At 43.4% G+C, this 24,082-nt stretch overlaps 2 protein-coding genes across 2 annotated transcripts in view; one reads left to right on the plus strand and one right to left on the minus strand.

Annotated features, from left to right (window-relative positions):
• MYH11 (myosin heavy chain 11) overlaps window positions 1-8,006 on the plus strand; it is a 55,081-nt gene extending 47,075 nt beyond the window's left edge. Inside the window, exons 36-42 of the mRNA XM_050317241.1 lie at window positions 392-520; window positions 1,038-1,126; window positions 1,358-1,481; window positions 1,637-1,845; window positions 2,406-2,514; window positions 3,149-3,321; window positions 7,321-8,006. Of these exons, the coding sequence (XP_050173198.1) occupies window positions 392-520; window positions 1,038-1,126; window positions 1,358-1,481; window positions 1,637-1,845; window positions 2,406-2,514; window positions 3,149-3,321; window positions 7,321-7,459 (972 nt within the window). The 3' untranslated portion in view covers window positions 7,460-8,006. The remainder of the gene's footprint in view (window positions 1-391; window positions 521-1,037; window positions 1,127-1,357; window positions 1,482-1,636; window positions 1,846-2,405; window positions 2,515-3,148; window positions 3,322-7,320) is intronic.
• Window positions 8,007-9,695: 1,689 nt separating this feature from the next.
• Window positions 9,696-22,920, minus strand: NDE1 (nudE neurodevelopment protein 1). Its single transcript, XM_050317538.1, has 9 exons — window positions 22,707-22,920; window positions 19,686-19,815; window positions 18,974-19,127; window positions 15,806-15,954; window positions 15,335-15,471; window positions 14,107-14,283; window positions 13,353-13,444; window positions 12,196-12,332; window positions 9,696-11,079 (listed from the first exon to the last, which is right to left on the minus strand). The coding sequence occupies exons 2-9, from the start codon at window positions 19,769-19,771 to the stop codon at window positions 10,986-10,988; spliced, it is 1,026 nt and encodes a 341-aa protein (XP_050173495.1). The 5' UTR covers window positions 19,772-19,815; window positions 22,707-22,920; the 3' UTR covers window positions 9,696-10,985.
• Between the last annotated feature and the right edge of the window lie 1,162 nt (window positions 22,921-24,082).

Genomic DNA, 24,082 nt, shown 5'->3' on the forward strand with positions numbered 1-24,082 from the left:
CACTTGATCCAAGAGCATAGAAGACTGTTCAGGAATAACATTGTGTCTGAATTAGCATGTTCCTGTTTATACTAAAAGTTTCAATATCAATTGTTCTGTCATACACTGACAGCTAAACAACTGAAATGGATGTATCAGAAAGATGAAGACTGCACATGTACCCAAATACTCAGAGGAAATACAGACAACAGGCATTATAAAAGGTGCAGTGTGCAAGTGGATGTGTTGCCCCTCTTGGCATTTCATTTCAGACCTTTCCAACATGTGCTAGTTGATCTCTCAAAAAATACCATTTAAGCAGCATTATGACAGTAGAAACACACATGTGTTCTGTTCCATCCAAATTTCTGTCTACTGAAATAGTAATAAATCTGTTATTCCTTTCAACAAGGCTCAGATGAAGGACTACCAAAGAGAGCTGGACGATGCACGGGCTGCCAGAGAAGAAATATTTGCTACAGCCAGAGAAAATGAGAAGAAAGCAAAGAGCCTGGAAGCAGAACTCATGCAGCTTCAGGAGGTAAAGTGGGAAGCTTAAAGCAGTATGGAGGAGACTACACATGACCCCCAGCAGCAAAACAGAACTGCAGTGAAATAATCTAACAGCTATCAGGGACTGAAAGCTGTAAGCAGCACTTGTAACAAGTTCCATGTGCTCCATGCACTCCACTAAAGCTGCTGGATCTACATCTGAGCACAGCCAGATTAAGCTGGAAAAAAAAAAATCACCTTAGAGAAGGGCACAGATCCAACACAAATTGTTTTCAATAGCTATAAATTCCTGAAGTCTTGTTAGTGCTATTATTCCTACATGTATTAGATGGCAGTCTTGTGACTAAAACCAATAAAATAGAAACCAGCTGACAGGCTGGATAAAGTGTATTGCATTGCAGTTCCCTAGGATTTATGATATGATATGTTAACAAGACAACCCATCTTATACCAGTTTTAGAAAGTTTACAGTGCTTTGTGTCATGCTGGAACTGAACATTTACTTGCTCATTTCTTTACTGTGCTGCCTTTTCCTTTTCTCCCAGGACCTGGCTGCTGCAGAGAGAGCTCGCAAACAAGCAGATCTGGAGAAAGAAGAGATGGCAGAGGAACTTCGAAGTGCCTCCTCTGGAAGGTAGGGATATCCACTGAATTGTGCACAAGGCTGTAAACATGCTACTGAATGTCATGTGGTTGCCAAAAGAAGTTATATTCATTGTCCAGCAGACATCTTGTCTTGACAACACAACAGGCACACATCTCTTGCCTGGTTTCACTGAAATACCTAGTTTTCTTTATGAATTATTGGCAATTCATGAAAGAACAGAGCCATAACTACACGCTCTTTATAAATTCAAACTTCCAGGACAAGCCTTCAGGATGAGAAACGGCGCCTGGAGGCAAGAATTGCCCAACTGGAGGAGGAGCTGGAAGAGGAGCAGAGCAACATAGAGGCAATGGGTGATCGCATGAGGAAAGCAGTGCAGCAGGTAGGGCTTGTTTCAGCACGTGGCACACTCTCTTTGTATTCCAGCAAAAGCTATTTGTGTTTCTGGATATCTGGAGAATTGCCACCCCAAATTGCCACCTGTCATTTGTCTGGAAGCATGCACCACTTCTGACAGCACCCCTTCTCCCCTTGCAGGCAGAGCAGCTGAACAATGAGCTGGCAACAGAGCGCCAAACTGCACAGAAGAACGAAAATGCTCGGCAGCAACTGGAGAGGCAGAACAAAGAGCTAAAGAGTAAGCTGCAGGAGATGGAGGGAGCTGTGAAGAACAAATTCAAAGCTACAATTGCTGCTCTGGAGGCCAAAATTGCTTCTCTCGAAGAGCAATTGGAACAGGAAGCCAGGTACTGGTCTCCCTGAGGGCACAGCTGTCCATTTATTGTTCCAGTTAATGACACAGAAAGTAAACAACAGTGAACAGGATTGGTATCATCAGGCTCTCAGTGCCATTAAGGCTTGCTAAAGTCTCTTCCTCACTTAACATTTCTGAGACATATGGAGAGTAATGAGTTGTTACAGTTTCTGATTAAGAATCACTTTATTGCTGGAAAGTTCTACTGGTATCAAAGGCAAGGATCTGCTCCCCTGCATTTTAGAGTATTGGCCCCATGATCCTGCCAGGTTAATTACCATAACACATTGTGCCTCTTGTAGGATTATTCCCCGAGGAAATCACCCTGTGTTTCAGCGCAGATCTCCTGGAGCACCTCTAGCACACAGCAAAGATGTGTATTTGTTTGGATCGGAAGAACACAGCCTTTAAGTTTTCCTTAGAATTCACCTGTTAAATTAGGCAAGACCTTTAACTTATGGGTCCACGGTGCCAGTGTCATGAGCAACAGGTGAGAGGCAGGTGAAGACTCTACAGACCTTGCACATGACCACGCTGCCCTGTCCCTTGCAGAGAGAAGCAGGCTGCGGCCAAGACGTTGCGCCAGAAGGACAAGAAGCTGAAGGACGCGCTGCTGCAGGTGGAGGACGAGAGAAAGCAGGCAGAGCAGTACAAAGACCAGGTATCAGACTGTGCCTTAGTCTTGGGAACAAGAATTTTCAGGTTTTACTCTAAGAAAGTAGTTCCAACCCTTTCAGTGAAGAAATTTTTTCAGGTTTTACCCTAAGAAAGGAAGATCCCACATTCTGCCTCAAACGAATGCCCTTCCAGAAAGCAGGCTGTATGTCTGGATTCTAAGCTGGGAGAGCTGTACAGCCCTGTGCTAAAAGATGGGACAATAGAATTCTTCCTCCATGCTACATCCAGTGCCAAAGCACTTGTCTATCAGTCAGCTGCAACAGTCAGACTGCACAGTGATACACAGGACTGTGCACAACACCCTTAGCAGTGTATGAATGGAGATGCTGAACACATTTTATTTTAAAATTTTAGCTTTACCTAATGCACATGAACCTGCAAACCAGAAAAGCACGGGTAGATCTGCAGCAAAAAAAGCAACAAGTAGTGTCTGAGTACAATGTCTACCAGCAAAATGAACTCCCACAAAGCAAAGTTATTCTAAGATTTTAAGCCTCCATCTTTGATTCGGATCATGTTTCAGTAAAACTCTCAGCAGAAGCATGAAATTACAATGAGGAATGTAAAGCCAATGGATCTGTTTTAAACTAAAGCATTACTCTGAAATTTCCCTTTAGGCCGAGAAGGGCAACACACGGCTCAAACAACTGAAAAGGCAGCTGGAGGAGGCTGAGGAGGAGTCTCAGCGGATCAATGCAAACCGCAGGAAGCTGCAGAGGGAGCTGGATGAAGCCACGGAGAGTAACGAAGCCCTGGGCCGTGAGGTTGCAGCGCTGAAGAGCAAGCTCAGGTAGAGTGCCCTCGTTTGGGGGTAGCCTTTCCCACTCACTGACAGCCTTGAATTTTAGAACTAAACTACAGAAGTGAAAAAAAATCCCTGTCAGGTGAAGAACAAGCACTGAGAATGCTGCTCATTTACTCACTCCTTGTATTAGCTTGGCAGACAGAAGCAAAGGCCAAAGTCAGAAGTGAAGTGCATTTCTTGCACTGCAGCAGATTTCAGCTGTGAGATGAACAACTGTGACAACATGGCACAGGCCTTACTCTTTTCTAATCAAAACTCCTGCTGGCTTAAATCAGAACAGAATTAGGCTTGATTGCTTTTTGAAAACACTTTCTATAATGGCTGTATCTATTTGTACAGAAGCAGTCACAGAAGGGTAGAAATGCTTGTGCTTTTCACACTTTCACACATGCACAACTCACACACAACACCCATGAACAGTGTTAAACAACATCACAGCTGTCAAAAGACAAAACATATTAAATGATTCTTATTCCAGAGTCTCTTTGGACTTGCCCAAAAAAGGGATTCAGTGTCATCACACGAAGTAAAAGATCAAAATGTCCCTTTGCATTTTCTTATTAAAACTGACTGGGAAAAAGATAAAAGTTGTGATCAGTCAGCTACAAACCCAAGCTCTCATGCACTCACTGGGTTTGAAAACACCAGCTCACCGAAATAAAGAGGCTGACCTGAGTTATAAAGAAATTAATCTATCTGCATCATTTTACCATAAAATTTTGCCTTCTACCTTAGCCTAACAATGTCAGATTAAAAATACCCCATCTAGTTGTGTTCTTGAAGTAATTTGCCAGTGTGTTTACCAGTAACATGCTTCAGAGGGGGATTCCCTTCAAAGTGAAGTTATGGATGTGGTTCCATTAGCACCACCTTGGGTAGTTCACGCTCCTGGTTGCCTTACAAAGCAGGGGCTGCATCCAGCCCTTTTACATAGAACACCATAAGGCTTATTTTTGTTTTATCTAAATGTAATGTGATTGGCTGTAATGTACTTTGTTTAATTATTTAAAAGTAATTACCTACCTCTGATCATGACCATGTGCTTAGTATAACTGCCCCGGACTCTCTATCTCTGTTTCAGAGGGACACAGGAACCTTCGCATGACTAAGCAGGTACCATGCCTTCAACTTTGCAGCTAGCTTGTATTGCACAAATTCCCATTTTCTTTGGCCCTGGTTAAAATTATGTGAGGTTTCTGCAAACTGTGAAGGCTTGGATATCTTGGCATTAATCTGTTTTATCAGAAAGAGACAAATATTACAATAATCTAGCTGCCATCAGCTGTTCATCAGCGATACATCTTTCTTACAAGTAGGTTATGTACTGACGTAGACTTACCAATGTTGCATTCTCACAAGCTCTACCACCAGAGTACCCAATGAAGTACTCTGACTTTTTCTGCATGAAATTGTTTTTTTTGCACATCATCTTTGTGTGCTGCCATGAAGATTTAATTTTTTCAAATAAAAAGTAAAACCGATTAAAAGGACTAATGAATATGAAGTGTCACAGCATGTCATTAGAATTTCACAGTATTTTTTATGCCAACTCTAATGCTGACTCTAAGGTAAGAGTCCATCTAATTCACCTGAGATTTGGGAAGACCTTACTTGCATGTGATTTGTCACACAGCACACAATCACAGACAAAAGAGAAAGTCTTGCCTTTCATTACATAGCACTCTGTGCCTGTATTGCTTACAAAGAGCTGTTACTCAGGCTTTTGGAGCTATTTTGCAGACATTACATTGCTTGTCTACTGTTATTAAAACATAGAGCACTGACACAGAAATTAAAGCTGACACTGTAACCTAGCACAGCATTAGATTATACTGTATCACACTGTCTGGAGATAGGAATACCTGCTGCTGCAAAAACTAAAGAGCTATTGCCTTGTAATATTTGTATATTTTCTATATTACATTTGCTGTGAATACACAAATATTTAAAGATGATGTCTTGTCCTTGCATGTGCCTTCTAGCCAGCCTGGTATTTCCAGTCAGACTGTTACTCAAGCACTATTCCAGTAGCACTTGCTCAAAGGCAGATTAAATACAGAGGTGCTAAGCAAACACTGATGCTTAAGGCTTGTCTCAGCTCTATGCATTATTCTGAAGGTACTAATGCAAGTGACCACATGAATATTATCAAACACATAAACCTGTTTAAGAGGAACAGCTATAAACAAGAAGTGTTTATGCAGAGGGCCAATACCAGTTTAAATAACTGGTAAGTTTATGCACACTGCAGCAGTTGTTAATAAGTAGTTGGTGTGTGATAAGGAGTTCTCTTTGTAGCCAAAACTGTAGTGCACAATTTGGCTGGACTCCTGCTGTTCTCCCCAGATCCATGTTCTCTTACAGCACTTCAGTGAATTACTGCAGCACAAAGAGAGTTATCTTACAAATGACTCACGAGTAACTGAGTCCAGATAGCAAGAGTCCAAGAGGGAAAGAGCTCTTCCTTTATTAAAAAGAATTAATGAATTTACTGACCTAATTAGAACTTTCTTGCTAAACAACAATAATAAATATTTGCTGCCATAAAATAGTAGGCACTGCTGTTGTTACACTCTGCCAAGCACACACCAGGGTAGAAGTAACACACCCTTGTGTTCAATACATGCCATCTGCACCAGAGCGACTACGGTTAACCAACAGCAGATCTCAAAGGACGCTTTATTATCCAGCTAATTGTGCTGCTCACACTGAAGTTTAAGGGCAGAATTGTGGAAAATAGACTACATGTCATATTTCCACCTGGGAAACACAGATTCATGCCTGTGAAATGAGTTAGTCCAGCAAATGATCCCACCCACTTCCCTCATATGGAAGACTGAGCTTTGGACTTAAATATCTGCTTCAGGAAGGACACTGGCTTAGTCTTTTGCAAGGACAAGACAAGCCTTTAAATATTTATGCATGATTGCTGTACCCAAAAGTGTAGTCTCGGATATATTTAACACCAAATTAGTAATTTTGGCACAGCATTCAGTGATCATGAATTTATTTTATTGCTTATGTCTGTGGTCTCAAGCCTTTACAAAGGTTTGCTTAATGAGGGGCAAGTGAGAGGCCATGTCCCAAAACTGAAGCTTTGTAGCACAGTAGCAATGGAGGCCAAGAAGAGGCAAATCCATCCTCTGTCTCACTTGCTCACACCTCCCCAAAAAATTAACCTTGAGGACCAAAGTGTCCCTGTCTTGGGATGTGGCTATGAAATATGTGGGGATGACAGGGATGGGAGGGAGATGGGAGAGGAAAAAGGGGGTAACGTGGGAGAAAGCATTTTCTGTGAGACACGTGCACTGCTAAGCACCAGCACCTTGTTTGGGTTACAAACACAGTTCCAAAGCAGTGATGGTTTCCTCTCCACTGGGAAAGACACTGGAGTTCCTCACAACCTAGGATGCCATACCTGTCGAAGCACCTGTGGTGCTCTGACCAGTGCAGTCTTTGCAGAGGAGAACTGTGGGCTCAAAAATGCCTGTGGACAACCACAGCACTGCTCCAATGCCAAGGTGCCCCCAGCAACTGGGGGCTTACCCAGACTGCAGGGCAGAAATGCAGTACCAGTCAGCTCTCTCTCCCTCTCCTCCAGATGGACAGGAGGGACACTGCCCTGCTGTTGTGGGTACAAACCCTTTTCCATTCTTTCCAAGCACAATCAGCTGCAGTCCCAATGTGGAAAACAGTGAAACAAAGGGAAAAGTAGGGGTGATTTGAGGCAGATGAGAACAAGAACACAAGCACAACAACAGGAATCCCATCCCAGTTCCAAGCAACTGGGAGTCTCAACCTGTTCACAAATTACTCTTCCATGCTACAGAACAGAAAGTTGTATTAGAGGCCCACAGATCTTGGCTCTTCTGCATTTAGAACCATCAGCCCCGCAGGTCCTGCTACAAAAGGCTGTGCTTATTTGTAAGGATTCCCAATGACCTAACACCTGATTTTTTTTTTTTTTTTCCCCTCTAACTGCAGGAGGGGAAATGAGCCAACATCTTTTGCCCCACCCCGAAGATCTGGAGGCAGAAGAGTAATTGAGAATGCAACAGATGGAGCTGATGACGAAATGGATGCCAGAGATGGAGATTTCAATGGAACAAAAGCCAGTGAATAAACACGCTTTAAAAATTGCACTGCAGCAGGGGGAGGGAGGATGATATTTAGCACTGTATAAGTCTACTCTTAGTGTCAAGGTCACATACACCCACTCCTCTGACAGATACAAGCACAACTGCCTTGTCTCCAATGTATAGACTGATGTTAAAAGTACTCCAAAACTTATTTTACTGGCAAATGTATTTGAAAAGGTGGGGTTTTTTAACAGAGTAATTCACTTTGAGAATCTTCCACAAAGTGAGTACTAATAGCTCAAATGACTTGAATTCCAGTGAACTATAGTCTACAGAGGATTTGTTAAGACTGTTGCAGGAAAAGAAAAAAAGGCACTGGTCAGTTAATCTTTTCTTAAACTTTCATTTTTGAGTACTCAATTAATATAGGGTTTTCTGCTGGTTACTACACCCCTGATGCACAATTCACAAGGTGGAAGTGCCTTTTTAATCACTTACTGAAAAATATCATTTGTTCAAATTAAGTCAGCTGTTACAGTTTTATATGCACCATGGATGTGCTTACACACTAATAAAAGGCTATAAAAACGACTCCACTGTTCTTGTGTACATGTGTCACTTGGGTGCAACGCAGCTTGAACAGAATTGGGGATGCAGGAGAGCTTCTCTAAAACCTAAATAACTTCTAAGAAAAGGTCACCTGTAATCATCAGAACAAAACCTTGATTTTCTCCTAAGTAGTTGCTTTTGAAGAAATACAGAACAGTTTGTACACTGGGCTGAAAGTAAGATGACGTGTTTGGGAAAGGTTTGATTACCTGAGGGACACATGGTGGTGCCCAGGGATGTACTATTGACAGACATGACACAGGACCTGCAGGAGCTGGAAAGCAGACCAGGCCCTAAGTGTCTGTCTGTAGGCAACTGAACCCACCCTCGAAGTCTGTAGAAATAGTTCCAGCTAGAGCCTCTAATGCAGGCTGAAAACAGAAACAGCAGCTCACCCTGAATGCAGGGACCCACACCAAGCTATTCCGCGTTAAGGCATCAGCACGCAGTTACTTTTTATTTTTGGAGCACTTCAACAAGACCACAACCTACTCCTGGGAATTGCCAGGACCTACCACAAAGCCACGTAGCTCAAGCACTTTCAGACAGCAGCAGCTTTGTGGTCACAGTGGGGCAGCAGGGAGCCACACACGGCAAAGCAGGACGGAAAATGACTGTAAATAGAGTGCAGAGCTTACCTGATACCTTCGACTGAACAGCAAGTGAACCTTAAGCAGTTTGACTACAGGGAGAGCAAATCATGCAAGAACATCCACCCTGACAGCTAAAGCAATCATCTTCTAAATCTAAGCACTGTTCCAGAAGGTACAGAGATCACAAACTGGAGATTCAGACCAGTTCAGCCAGCAGAGTTCAGAGCCCAGAGAATTCTCTCTGCTCATGAAAGAGTAACGAGGAACCCATTTAGAGCAACTAAGATGAGAAGCTGCAGCAGAGGGGGGTTTAGGAGCTTGGGATAAAACTGTTTCACTGCTTGCTCAGACACACAGCCCAGCTCTGTCAAGAAGCCTGAGAGCTGGCTGGGAAAGGCACTTTGGGAGCCTCATGTGGGAACAAGGAGACCAAGCAAGGCAGACTCCATATAAAATGGTCTTAAGCACCAATGCTTGAAGCAGAACCATCAGACTGAACATGGAGCCCTTCAAAGAGGAATTTTTTTAAAAAATTCACAAGCATAATGGTAGAGGTTGGTCTGGTGGTCAAAGCACTGCCCTACCACTCAAGAGACTCAGGTTCCAGTCCCTCTTCCACAAATCTTATGACAAAATAGGGAGTCAGAGTTGCTTTGGTTACACCATAGAAAGCAAAGCATCCTTCTGCAACAGCAGCTGAACTAAAAGTGCCTCTCTGTACCATTACAAAGGCGATTGTTCTGGACTAAATTATTTTGACAATTATCAATAGCACTGCCCCTTGTCCAACTGCAACAGTGTGAGAGGACAACAATTCTGAGTTGAAGATTTTAAGAGAGAGAAATGCCAGTACTAAGCACTGTAAATTCCAGAGGCATCTTTAGCTATGGCAATATTTACATGCCTCAGGGTAGGAAAGAATGAGAAGAAAGAGATGTAGGAAAATCTTTGCATGATTCAGCAAAGTCAACAGTATCTCTTAACTTAGTTGTTCAGAAACAAATGACAAACTGGTAGCAAACCTCTCAGTATTAACCACAGTAACAACTTGCAAAAAAACTCAAAATGCATTAACAACTAGCATTCAAAAGAAGCTTTATTCTGCTCCCCAGTTAAACCAACTTTGTAGGTGGACTGAAGAATGGCAATGATCTGTGGTTATTTCATATTGCAGAGAAATATGCATCAGTGGCTGTTTTCACAGCATTTTCTTAAAAACAAACAAACAAACAAAACCACCAAACCCATTTATGTATTCTTTTGTCAAGTAAGCTCTCCCCATTCCCCCCCTCCAAAAAAAAGAAAAAAACATAAAAATTGTTTAGTTGTGATTACTTTTGCAAGTAGAGGCTTCCATAAAATACATTAACACTGTGAGTGAACCTACTCCATTTGAAAAACAAATTCAAATGCAGCAATATTCTACAGGGGAAAAAACCAATTTAAAAATAATTCTCTACTCATATACACTTGTCTAGCATAAAAGACTTTTCAGGTTAAAAAACCATTTCTATATTAGTAGCAGCTGAAAGCATATATTCACATAGAAAAATAAAACAAGAAAAAAATTACTAATATTCAAGGCACATTAATAAAGGGAATTTAGTAAAGCAGTAAAACTCATCTATCAAGATGTCAGAACTAGAAATTTAATCAGGTCTCTGACTTCCTACAACTGCTAGGCTTTATGTCACCAAAAAAAAAAAAAAAAATATCTGTATGTAAAGCCACTCCCAAGTTCCCCACCCTGCTGTCAGCTCTGGGATCTCCCGAGCACTCAGCACTGGGAATGTCTCACATTTAAGGATAACCTGTTCTGAGTGGCAAATCATTGCTTACAGAAACATCCTGCCACTCCAGAGCCAGGGTTTTGTGCACCAACATTACCACCAAAATATCCCATGAGGAGCTCAGCAGCTTCCCTGCAGAAATCCACCTTCCTGCACATAAAAACACTCCCCTGTTTTGGGTGACTGCAGCACTCAACACCCACGACAGACAACAGAATTCAAGCCAGAACACCCTGGTGCTGTAATAACGCCAAAGCCTGAGGAGATGCACAGGGAATACTGTCTCTGCTGCAGGTAGAAGGACAATGGCTTTGGCACTGTCAAAAGAAGCAACCTTTGAGGAGGTATTTACAGCAGCTGATGCAGGAAGCAATTCTCAGTCCTGCAGTGCCAGGCAGCATTGCTTTGTCACACTCCCCACCCACCAGGCTGGGTAAGGCCACAGGAGGCCAAGTGTAGCTCCTTGTTCAGTTCTCACCTACCCTGGGACTGCTGCCTGTTTGCTCATTGATATTCTTTTTAAAACTAAAGTTTGAAATACACATTTTCTTTCCCTTTTCCAAAGCCAGCCAGACTTTTCATAGCAGCATCTTGACCACACTTTGGGAGGGATGGCTCATTGGTCCTGGAATACTTGAAGGCCGTGTTCCAAACTCGAGGCGTTTCACTAACCTGCAAATACAAAACAGGAGTTGGGGCATTTCTTGCTCAGTGCAACCAACTTCAACACAGCTGGTCACTCCCAGAGCACACCACTCAGCTTGAGAAACAACAGATGAAGGAACAGCACTCTGAGCACTAAGTGAGCCTGTTCCTTAACTGGGCTGAGCTTCCACTGTACCACAGGGCTCTGTTTCCCTTTGAGTAGCAAGCACTATCTTTTACAGGGGTTGGAATTTCAGTTCTAGCATTACAGCAGTAGATACATAATCAGATGCATGGGTAAGCACATGTATGGCCCCTGAGGCTTTCTTGTAGGAACTTCCATGAGGTTTCTCCCCTGGGATAGATAGCTCAAAATGAACACTCCTTCCACACAACAGCACTGAGCACTGGGTGACAGGACAAACCAGTACTCAGAGCAAGGGTCTAGATGAATAATTAAGTCTGGAATAAACTGTACTATAGGCACTAAATTTAAAGAGAATTGAAAGAATGTGCAGTACAAGATTGTCAGGGTTTAAGCAGACACTGAACTGTAATTTGTGATAACCTTGATGATTTTTCTTCATTTGTTTAAAATGAGAGAACCAGTTCAAGCATTCAGAGAAATGTGTAAGTCAAATAAGGTAAATTCCTGTCAGCTGCTCCTTGAAAACATATCTTAGCAACTGTAAAGTGTTCTGAGTGGGCCCATGATCTACCTTTTTTTCCAGTTCTCCCAAAAATGAGAATCTTAATTGTGGTAAGGAAAGCCCTACATGCCATAATGTTCCTAACACATCACTTGTACAAGAATTTAAAGCACAAAACAAATTGAGCCAATAAGCAAGAGCTCCTCTGTTGGAGTTTGTCTCCTTTAAACACTGGTTTATAATAAAACACATCTTGCATTTGCTTCGAATTTTTGGAATTCAAAACCTGATTTCACCTGATCTCTGAATTTCGACAGCCAGCGATTCCAGTTTTAAACTGATCTGAAACCTTCAAATCCTAATCCCGAATAACTTAATTTCACATATTTTGCAAACAAACCTGTCTCTACCAAAACAAAGATTCAGTAGTAAATACCAGGCCCTAAGTTCTGACACCAGCAGCTGACAGACACCAGCAGAGAGCAGCACTCACCCTGTGTCACACAGAGGCGGGTGAGGACTCAGGCGCGTTTCGAGGACATCTCTGTTCATGTACATGGACACCGAGGCTCTGTTTGGGGACTGGTCATACACAAAGTTTCGGCAAGATGCAAGTTTGGACTCCAAAGCCTAATTTAAACACACACAAGACAAGTGTCAGATTCACCCCTCTCTTTCAGAAGAGGGCATTGTGGCACACCAAAACTGCTTTAAGTGTGTGAGTTTGGGGGCCTTTTTCATTCTTTAAGAATGAGTTGTCTAGCAGAGGAACCTGCTGACTCCAGTGCCACAGGAGTTCTGAATTTTTGGAGAGAGAAAGACAGTCATCCCTCTAAAGCTAAATCTGGGTTTCTGTAGGGAGCTGATGCTCTTCACCAGCAGGACCACAAAATCTTCAGATTCCTCAGGGAGATTCTGACATCTTTCTTACAGGCATCACTTTTTAGATTACTAAATGTTCATTTGAGCTATCTGCTTCCCTAGACATGTAGCAGACTGTATGTATTAGGTGGGAACTGAGGGAATTGAGCCACAGATACCTTGTTCTCCACCACATTCTCCCTTCTAGATCACTCCACATTTATTGTGAGCTACTTTTCAGTTGTCTCAGTTCTGCAGCTCAGCCCAGCAGAGTCATACAAATGCTTGTAACAACACAGCACCAAGGGACAAGGAAGGACACAGGAGTCATGGGATAACTTCCATCATCAGCACCACCTTAAATATCAAACTATAGCTTAACAGGACATTAGGCCTTGCTCAAAAGACTACTGGGCTCTTAAGGCAAACTTCAGCAGAAGCCCTTTGGACTGCAGGCACCAGCCTGTTTTCTTCTCTGCCTTTTCCAGGAGCAGATCCCTTCTTAATTTCCTCATGCCAATTTACTCTTTCTGTACATGCACTTGCAGAAATTTGTAGAGGAAGATTCTATTCCCATCCGGATTAAATTTTAGAAAAGCAGAGCAGGGTCCATCTTTATTTGGGCATTAATCAGAAACATATGAAGTCCAGCCCAATTTCAAGGTCATGCTTAGCCAACCTGGGGACAAGAGACTCCTTCCAGTCTCCCCTGAGCAGGAGCACAAATAGTGCTGGCTGCAGTTTTGGACAGCTCTGCCTCTCCAGGAGCCTTGGCAGGAAATCACTCACCCCCACTTTTCGCAGCAAGTCTCCCACAATATTAAGTGCAGATATTCTTGCAGCAGGTGTGAGAGGGGTTGCACCATAACTGTCCTCCAGACCTGCAGGGCAGGTTAAAGAATGTTACTCATTTAAAAACAAAAGCTTTGACACTGGAAGACAGAAGACAGCCTGACATCGACAGACAGAGCAGAGGAAACAGCAATATCCTCACCTTTTTGTATCTCACCTCCAGATCTTTCATATCCATTAGGAATTTGAAGAACTGCCTTCCTGAGACAGCTCATTACACTGTCCTAAGATGAAGTTTCTAGACATGTTGTGGCTTGGTTTCTAGAGATCTGTTCTACCAGCCTGCTCTGTTTCTCTTGCTGCAATGAGACCAGAGGGATGTGTCCTCCGAGAGGATCATCATTTACCATTTTACTACAAAGTTCCAAATCCTCTCACTGCTACAGAAGCCGTAATTCCTTCACACAAAACATATCATTTTAGGTTAAGGATACTGAAGTCCACAAACGTTGTTAGTGCTCAGAGTTGTAGTATCAAATCATCAGAATGTGACAGTACAGTTCCCTGCACTTATCCGTGCACACAAACAGAGTTACACACATTTCTGGCTTTTAAATTAAGGGGAATTAGTGTGAGAGGTCTGAAATACTGAAACAATCAGTGCTCACAAAAATAAGTAACAATATAATTGACGTGAAAGTAGAGACAGATAGGATGACTCGTCAGTGTTGTGCTGTTTCCCGTCAGTCACCTCTCCTGTAGGTCCCAGGGGTGGGTATGCCGATGGGTGTCCGGCGCAGGGAGGGGGTTGAAGGCACAGACAGGGAAGCCTGAACTGCAGTGTCTGTTCTTTCCGCCTCCAGGGTCGCTCGCATGGGTGTTTTGGGTTTCTCCTGTTTCTGCTGCACTGCCAGCTCTTGGCGCAGGTCTGTGAAGGAACCAGCACAGAGTAAGCCTTTGGAGTATCCACCCAGCTAATCTTTTGCTCAAAAGACTTTTCTCCTTGTGGAGGTGAAGTCAAGTCACTTATGTTTGTAAAGACTACTCCAGGCATATCTTCAAAATCTGCATGATAACTAAAGGCCTTTCTAGGATTGTGGCTCAAGATGTTTTGGTGGTATTAGTTCAGTTGCTACCACCTGGCTTTCATTTTCATACCCTTTCACAAGGGTCCCCTTGAGACAGGGCATTAACTCCTTTCCCAAAGTTACAGGCTGGTAAGCAGAGGCACACCAAGCCTGGGCTCAGCAATCTGGCACACCTTGGCTACACTCCAGCTCCCTGTAAGGCTGAGATACCACCCACTGTACCCATTTCTGTCCTGGTTTCCACATAAAAAAACTTGAGCTGAGGCCAGGTGGAAGCTACACAGCTATCTAGCCAAGGGATAGAGCACTTCTGTCCCACAGCCTGGCTGCAGCTTATGGATACCACTCAAGGACACAGAATCCAAGTTCTGAAAACAGACATTTCTCCAGCTCCAAGGTCTCTCTCTTCTCACCCAGCCTTACTGACAGCTATCAAGAAACCAGCACGTGAGGCTATTCCAAGGCAAGCCAAGAAGTCAACAGCCCTCCTGTTTTACTTCCCCATTAAGGCTTCATTGACTCCTCTTTTAACAGGCCAGGAGACAATGAGGTTAATGCATATTAAAGCTGACCTTCATGTGTTACAGGCAGCCAGACCAGCACACACCCCAGCTGGACTGGCTCTTTTCTGCTCCCTAAGGCTCTGAAGCACCACCACAGTTTAGGAGAAGGCTGGAACAGACTTTTGCTGCTGCGATCTGCTCTGGAACAAGGTCAGGAGTTCAAGGGGTAGACAGAACAGTCTTAAGTTTCCTTACTTGCTTCTACATTTCAGATAGTAGGTTTTAAAGATGCAAACTTAAAAACCAAGCTCTGAGATATGTGGAGAGGACTGAACAGCTACAAACCAGGAGGGGGGCAAGGGAAGGACACAATTAATTTCTGTCTAACCTCTAGCTTCATCTTTCAGGCGTTGCACAGACTCCAGAAGGTTTTCCTTCTCATCCAGCTCACTCTCCAGAAAAGCATTTCTTTCAATAGCCTGGTTTAAACGCTGCTCAAAATCCTCCAGAGACATTATAGTGGCTCTGAAAAAGAGTGCACAAGATGTCACTGCCAGATCCTTCAAGAACACAGAGGATGTCCTCACTCAAAAGAAAAGGATACTGTTGCATTTTTGTTTGGTTTGCTTTAATATTATTATTTATTTTAGCTTGTAAGATATGAAAGAGTGCAGTGGGGAGAGTAAAAGGGGAAAAATAAATTTATCACATTTCCCATCTGCTACCAATCTCTTCAACACAATCATTACTTCAGTGATTAGTTCAGAATGGCTGTGCTAACGAGCACAGTACCACAAACAGCTGTTTTGCACCTCAGGACAGAATAGAGGTGGAAAAAGAAAACACAAAAATGGGTCACCTTTTTGCTCTTTCCAAGTCATCATTTTCTTGCTCAAGTTCTCGAATGTATTTCTGAAGCTGATCTTTAATAGCTCTTGTCTGTGCCAAGTCATCTTCCAGCGCAGAGATTTGCCTGTATCCTTCTGAATGCTGCATTTCAATCTTCTCCTAATCAAAGGCAAACCAAACAGCACACCAGGTACTTAACAACTCATGTTCTCTTTCTGTGCCATTGTCTGAGCTCCATAAAGGCAGAATGTTCTGAAGTTTTTTTATCCCTTTAGATAAGATAAAATGCCAACAAGGCCAATTGCTCACATACTTTTGGGCTGCCAGCAGACAAGAACTCTTCCTGGCACTCCTTATCAAACAATGGTGCTGGGGAACATTCCCTGATCCTCACAGCTCAGGGCCATTCCTTGCCCCTCCCAGAGAGCACAACTCAGCATAATGCTGAGCCCCTAGAGCTTTAGCAATACACAGAGCAGGATGCAAGAGAAGGTTCAACTCTAATATGAAATCCAGCAGTACTTAGGAGCCAAAAAACCAAGACAAAATAATCCAAGTGTGACACTGTGGTATTAGCAAGATTCTGCATTGCCCCAAGGGTTTTCTTAGCCCAAAGCAGGTTCAGAGTTCTGCTTTGGATGTGAACCTAAACCAAACTCTGTCTCCCCTCACAGCACGTATACAAGGGTGCACTTAAGAGAGGCACAGGCAGGGAGGAAGGCTTAGCTTCTACATTAGATCTGTCTCTCCTGCACGGCCACTGTAAGTGGGGTTAGTTCCACAGCATGTGACAGGGAAAGCTTCACAGCACACTGTCTCTTATGACACTTTATACTCCACCAACTTGCTATCAGACCACTTCAACAAGCCAGAGGCTTTTCTTAAACTCCAAGATTGCTGTATAAGCAGCATTCCTGAAGCGCTCTCCATCACAAATTTAAGTACAAAACACTTGAAGTCACTGAAAACAAATCCATGCCCTGGAATTTGAAAACCACAGCGTATAGTCTAGTGAATGGTAATTTGAAGACAGCTATTTCAGCACATGAAATGCAGAGCCAAGCAGGAGGGAAAGAGATACCCATTCTCAATTAAGAAATTATTTTATTACAATGTGGTGACACTGCTGTAATTCTGGATCTCTGGAACATGGTTAAGAGCCTCCAAGAGGCAGATTACTTCCAACCCTCCAAAGCACTATTTCCATTAGTTTTTAGGTAGTGTGAACACTGGTTTCTGATGGGGGAGCAAACACACACACATTAGGCTGGTGAGCTCAAAGCCACAAGCTGTGTGGGCCTGGCAAAGTTCACCAGAGCTGACCTAGATGCAGACACCAACCCCTGATGGGCTCAGTTAACGCTGCTGCTCAATAGCTTTGAGATAAATGCTTTGCTCTTGAATTGATTCAGATAAAAGACCAGAACTGCAAGGTCTGGGGCTTTGTTTTTAGCCAATTGTAATAAACTATCAGCTGATCTGGCCCTCAATGGTGGCTCTGTTCCTTCACCACAGGCTGTTACTGCAGTTTTCAGGCTGTATGAATAGCCAATTGTTAAATGGTTTATTTCAAGCAGAATATGTTTTAATAAAATTATCTACTATGAAGAACAATTTTAGATTTTCTCAAATATGGCTACCCTCCACTTTCTGAGTTATATGTTGTTTCCTACTGTTTTCATTCTTAACTGCTTTGGCTGGTCCATTGTCCCTTCCTCTCATCCCAGCTACTCTAGAGAAAGAGAACAGTCTACATACTCTTCCATCCAATGAACTACAGGCTTTATTTCTGTCCAACTTTTGTCTTCTCCCCAAACCCATCAGCTTCCATAGGTTTATGTGGCTACACAGAACAGCAGACCAACACTCCATACAACACACACAACATTTAATACTGCTCAGTCACTTCAACAAGAACAACAAACATCAATGCAACATAACAAACACAAGAAACAAGCCTTGGAGGTCTTGCTATCAAAAAGCAGCAGAGGGGAGAGAACTGCTGAGTTGGTGCTAGAGGGACAGGATATCTGCCTCAAATTTAGGAGTATTTCCTTGAGACAGTAATTTGGACAACAGTTTAAACAAGAGGCATTGCAAATGTGGATTCATCCAGTGATTAATCCCTTATACAAATACCTTCACTCCCATTAGCTCATTATTGCATCCAGCTGAGTAGAAGAAGTGTAATTACACTAATCTCTGCTTCCACAGAGATCCACCCAGCCCTACAAAATGCTGTGTAGTATTTCTTGGGTCACTATAACTCATCTATAAGCCTAGAATCAAACTCTAAAAAGGCACACGAAGTTCAGTGACAATTTTTTTCCAAATTTTAAAAAATTTACTAGTTTCCTAAACCTGCCAACCAGCACAGAGGACTTGCAGCACCTTCGATGAGACTGAAATGAGGTACACATCACTCTTCATGCCCTAGATAGCTTCATTATTTCTTAAGTCACTGTGGTAAGAAGTTCCATCTCAGTAAGTTCATATCCTTTATGTTTTACAGGTCTGGAAGTAAATGCCTTTCTGCTGGTTCTTTGTTTCACAGAAGGCTAACCAAGTGTAAACAGGATAACATTTTTCCCCAAGTACTGACAGATTCAGTAACAAAACCAGGACTGAAACAGCTTTATGACTCTCAGTTCTATGGGTTACCCACTGGCTGCTGCTTCCCAGCTTATCTGGAATGCCAGATAATAAATACACAGCTATGTAAAAAGGGTTTAAAACTACCGAGTTTTCTTAGGTCACACAAAAACACAGCTGTAATGTTTGTGTTTTGATTGTCCTGCAATATTATCTGTGTCTGCATAATGCAGACAGCAAGAAAGCTGTGAACAAAAGCATTAAATAGATGGAAGAAGGAATAGAGCAGCAGTTCTGTTATGTTCATGCTTAGTCTCCTCTCTAATGTGAACTATTTCCTCCCATCTGAAATCTATCCTGACACAACGCCACAACCTGTGAACAGGGACGCAGGAACACCAAGGAATTCAGAGCCCTCAAAGCAGAAAATAGATCCATATTTCTTATTTTTTCCAGACTTTCCTTTCTGCACTGTTCAGTTTCATGGCAATGCTGAAGGTTTGCCCCAAGGCAGGGAGAATCTGCACGTGCCTGTGCCACTCACCTTCGCAGTCAGGATGTACAATCCTGTGGGCACCCCTCTTACCTTCACTGCCTCCAGCTCCATTCGCAGACGGTTGTTTTCTGACAGAAGGTCTCTGTTCCTGGACTCTGTTTGCTGCAGCTGAGTCTCCAGCTCAGCTTCATACTCTCGACTCCCTTCTTGGAATTCACGCAGTTCCTCCTGTGTGTTCTCAGCACTAGAGAGCAATTCCAGCAACAGAGCTCATCATGATGAACACTGAAAAAAATATCTCTTGTGCACCCAAGGTAAAAACTATTGCCCTTTAACACAGAAGGCTCTATGCCCTTCTCCAGCACACCTATTCAATAGGAAGAGAGAATCATATGCAAAGGTTTCCCCATGGAGCATGGAAAGCCACCCTGTAGTGAAATCGTAAACAAATTAAAAAAGCCCAAATAAACAGAAAAATCCCACAGCCTGTCTTCACACTATAGGTGTTGAAGACACATGGCATCCCTTTAGTTCATAAATTGTCCCCTGCCATCTGCACATTTAATCTGTTATTCAGTTCAATTATTTATTTGGAAATATGAGCAAAGCCATTATTGATTAGCAATAAAAAGTGAGTAACAGAAAGAAAGATGGAAGGAAATGTACTGTCATATTCTAAAAACAATTCTATTAAAACAATCCTCTGGCAAGCTAAACAAGAAGCAGTGAAAGGTGTGAACACCTTGTTGATGTCTTTGCATCAGTCACGCACCCTATCCAATGAAGGAAGCCAGTGCCTTACCACTTCTTGTATTTCATTGCCAAATCTTTCCAGTATCTGGTTTCCTCTTCCACTGAGCTGAAGTGATGTTCTTCTGAGTCTTCCATGGTGAGTCCTCAAAGTTTAAAACTCCTGTTTCATTTTTCCCTCCCTGGAAAATTAAAGGATCAAACCTGAGGCAATGAGCTACCCCAGTCCTTGCTGCTGCAGAGCAGAACACCCTTCTCCCCCACATTCACTGCTTGCCACTTTAGTTTGGAGACCAAACTAAAGACCAGCCTTGACAGGACTCTTGTCAGAGAGACCATAAATGTGACAGAACCCCTGCTGAGTCACCGGGTCCCTTTCCCCACATCCCCAGCCGAGAGCACCTTCCACACCCTGGGACTGCACAGCACAGAGCACCAAACCCCACTCGAGCTGCAGCTCTGCCACTGAACAGAGAACAGAAGGGAAAGAAGATATCTCAGGCACAACTTCAGCTCCAAAGACACTGCAATTCAACAGCCCTAAGGACACCTGCCATGAAATTAAACAGAAGCTTCAAAGAGACACAGAACAAGGTACTCAGAGATACTGATTTCCAGTGGTAACATTTCCAGGAATACATAAAAGCTTTTCATGGACCTAAGTGCTGGACACATAAAACATTTCTCCCTGGGTCAACACAGACAAAGCCACCCAACTTTAAATCTGAAATATCACAACCCACGCACGGCTGAAAGCTGCAGTACATATGGATACCTCAGAGAGCCATGGGAAAAGGGAGCTCTCGAAATTCCCAGAGGAGTGAGGATAGAAGCTCCCCAGAGGTTTTGGCAGAATAGCACCTGGCTGGGTTAGGTATGCAGATAGATTGCAGCAACCCCGTGTGCAATCCAGACCATCCAGCTGTTCCTGTGCCAGCATAAACCCAGTCACAGGACACAGTCCCAAATGGGAATGACACATGAAAGACCACAGGAGAATCAGGAACCTCAGGGTGGTCACTCCCACTTGAAAACTTAAACATCAAAACAGCACAACTAAATAAATGCCTTGTGATGTGCATGATGACCTCTAATAAACGGATCAGTAGCAAGTATCATTTTGTATGAGTCTTATACCATTTTATATTTAGTCTCAGCAGAGAAACACCAAACCTGATTGAACAAGAAGAGAAAGACAGCCAAAGCCTTCAAAGACCACTTAGATGTCAGCCCTGCCTTCTACTCTTATTGTCATAGCTAAAGAAAATGTGCATCCACTGCACATCTCTAACTCAATATTTATAAACTGTATCAAGAGTTTCCTCTGCAAAAAATCACCTGGTGTAAACAGGATTAACAGCCATCTATCTAATAACTCTACTGAGAGAAACCAAAGTAGTTCTTACCTCTCCTACAGACAAGAGTATCAAGTACCCAAAGTAGTCTGGCAATCTACAGCCCAATTCTTACCTACCCAAGCAATGCCACAGCCCTCTTCCCAGCCCAGCAATTATCAGATTATCCAGCAAAGCGTCACAGCTGAGTGGGCTGTGCCCACACACCTTAGTGCACAGTGTCACTCACAGAAATCACAATATTATTTAGAAAGGGAGCTGCCAGGTGAGGGGAAAAGTTACTCAGCTGTAGTTTTTATAATTGTTTGACACAAAATGTTCATTAGACAAAACCACATGTCTTCCTGCTCACAAGTAAAACCACTGTGTGATGTACTGCCACACTTCCAGCATGAAGTGTCAGGGCTGCTGGTCTGTGTATTTACAGAAGAATGCACTGGGAAAAAGAGAGGAAAAGGACTATGAGTAAGGAGGAGCGATTTTCCAAAGAGCACTCTTGCCCATTAAAAAGAAAATAACGACCAAACATAATTAACATTCTTGACCTAGGATAGTTTATGACACATCTACTCTGTTATTTTTAAGCAAACTGAAAGTGCCTTTGATGTCAACAAGCATGTTCTTATGCTCAAGGCACTGTGTACACACAGCCCCCAATCCCTGCAGCACACTTGTGAAGAAAAAATCCAAAAAGTTTTAATAAATCCCGTATCTGTGTTTGGACAGCCCACAAACAGAATTCAGACAGGATAAAGGTGGAGTGTGAGACATCTTGCTGCCAAAAGCTTTCAAACAACCTTCTGGAACCAAAAGACACAGCTCCCATCATCCTCAAAGTCTTGAATATGCTCATGCCTGGCTCTTACTTGTGTTTTTATACCGCACTTTGGAAGAACTAAAAAACAGTAATAATTGACATTTTTTCAGATTGTCTGGTCACATAAAGAAGAACTTCCCTTAACTGAGCCATGGGATCTGTAAGACTTTCACAGGGCCTTGTTAACAGAAGCACAGAGGTGCTGTGCCCTCCGGTTTCAAGGGATGTCTTTGTAAACATGACATTATGGACCCACGGAGGGTGTCAGCCATTAAGAGTACACTCCGTTTCATGGTTACCATTACTAAATAGTACTTATAATTTAAAATTAATTGTTGAACTGCAAATACATGGAAGGACTGTGGACCTGTACTTATTCCAGAGATGTGGCTACTGCCCAGTGCCACAGGCAAATGGTTTTTGCCTGCAACACGCAAGGAACACCTATTAGTTTCCCTGTACACCTGCACTACATCTTAGCTCACTGGGATTTTCAAAATAAATAAATAAAGATGCAAAATAGAAACTTAAACTGAAAAGAAAAATTCCAAGTTTTAGACAAAGTATTACATATTTTTAATTTTTTTTCCTGAAATTTGTCTCAAAACAGTGTAAGAACCATGTAAGTCTTCCTAAACTTCTTGTAAAAAGGCTAGGGCTCTGACTGTTTTGCCCTTGCTGCCTTCTCCCCTGGATTTTTAACAGCTTGGAGACAACATGCAAAATGCCTGAAGAGAAAGTAATTAGGAATTCCTCATTGTCTCGGCCCACTACAAAAGCAGAGAGGGCAAGGAGGGTGAAGGAGGGTTTAGAAACGCTTTGTTAAACACTGGAAAAAGTGGGAAAAAAAGCAAGGAAAGTAAGTCACAGTCTGGAACAGGCACACACTGGCTGCTCTTACTTGTTTTCGCACACGTGAAGCCAGAGGAGACATCTGGCCAGATCTGCTGCGTGCAGGCAGCACGAGGGCCGGTCCCACGCATTACAAACCCACTACATCAAGCAGGAAGGGGAAGAGTTCATGGGTGGGGACCGGACTTTTGCAAGGAGAAAAATACCACAGTATAAATGTTTGCAGGAGACAATTTCAGACAAGTGAGAGCAGAACTGCAAAATTTCTCAAGGGGGAGAAAAAAAAAATATCAAGAAAAGCCACAGAAGGAACTTGAAGGAACTTTTTGGAAATCAGAGTCTGAGTTCACCCGAACTCATGGGGGCCTCAACTTAGATTCTGCTTTAGTCCTAAAACAAAGGACTCAAAACAACCCTGATACTGGACCTTTTTTTTTAACAAAAGAACATTTTTAGCTTGGTGAACAATGTTGGCCTATCTTTGTAGCAATGCCTGATGGTCCGAGTCAAAGAAATTCTTACTGTAATTTAAAAGTAAAATAGTACCACAAATACTACCGAATTATCCATGGCGGAGATGATGAAACTCCTAGTTAGACATATTTCCAAACTGTAAACTGAAACAAACCCCTCTTTGCTCCTGAAAAGTTCCTTTCCCATCCTATGAAAATTACATTTGTTTAAAATAGTCCCCTTGAAAAGGTCCTGCCGTAACACAAGGGCCTATTTCCTTTTGTTTAAGCAATACAAAAGAAAATCACCACGAGAAAGAAAAGGGAGAGGTCACGGATTACTACAGAATCCCCCAGCCAGCACTGAAAGGAGTTATCAGCTTCCCGGGCTCTCCTCTGCCGAAGAGCTCAATTCAGCACAGCTCTTCTCAGTTACCAGCGCAGCTCCCACACTTTCTAAGCAAACTCCGCAGATCTCTCCTGGAACGCCTGACCCTTCCGCTCCCAGCTGCAAGCCGAGAGGTCAGCGAGGCAGCGCTCCGGGCTCCCCATTCCCATGCGGAGCACGAAGCCGGGCGGGAGCGAAACCAGCGGGCACGGCTCCCACGCCCCGCTCCCCTCCCCACCAGCCCCCGCAGGAGGTGCAGGTACGCAGGGAAGGGCAGGGTGCCGGGTCCCTGTCCCCCATTTCCAACCCCATTCCCGCTCCCATTCCCGGCGCCCCCGCTCTCACCGCTCCCGCAGCTCCCACCGCCCGCTCCGCGCCCGCCCCGCCCCCGCCGGCCAGCGCCGCCCCATTGGCTGCGGGTCACGTGCGCGCGCCGCTCCGCCAATCAGCGCCGCCGGGACGCGGTTTGGAAACTTCGGTGACTTTCAAAAGGCTCCGGGGGCGGCCGGTCCCGATCCAATCCCCATCCCGGTCCCGTTCCTATTCCTGATCCTGTTCCCGGCCACATCTTCTGAGGTGTTAACT

Source organism: Myiozetetes cayanensis, unplaced genomic scaffold (assembly GCF_022539395.1).
Source record: "Myiozetetes cayanensis isolate MyiCay16 unplaced genomic scaffold, myiCay2020 scf20-37, whole genome shotgun sequence".
NCBI classification, from domain to species: domain Eukaryota; kingdom Metazoa; phylum Chordata; class Aves; order Passeriformes; family Tyrannidae; genus Myiozetetes; species Myiozetetes cayanensis.

Coding starts and splice junctions, on each gene's coding strand:
- NDE1 (XM_050317538.1), bottom strand. CDS start 19,771: ATGGAAGACTCAGAAGAACATCACTTCAGCTCAGTGGAAGAGGAAACC. Junction 12,333..13,352: donor ACTTGCTGCGAAAAGTGGGG/GTGAGTGATTTC, acceptor TGTTTAAATTAG/GCTTTGGAGTCCAAACTTGC. Junction 11,080..12,195: donor CCGCCTCTGTGTGACACAGG/GTGAGTGCTGCT, acceptor TTGTATTTGCAG/GTTAGTGAAACGCCTCGAGT.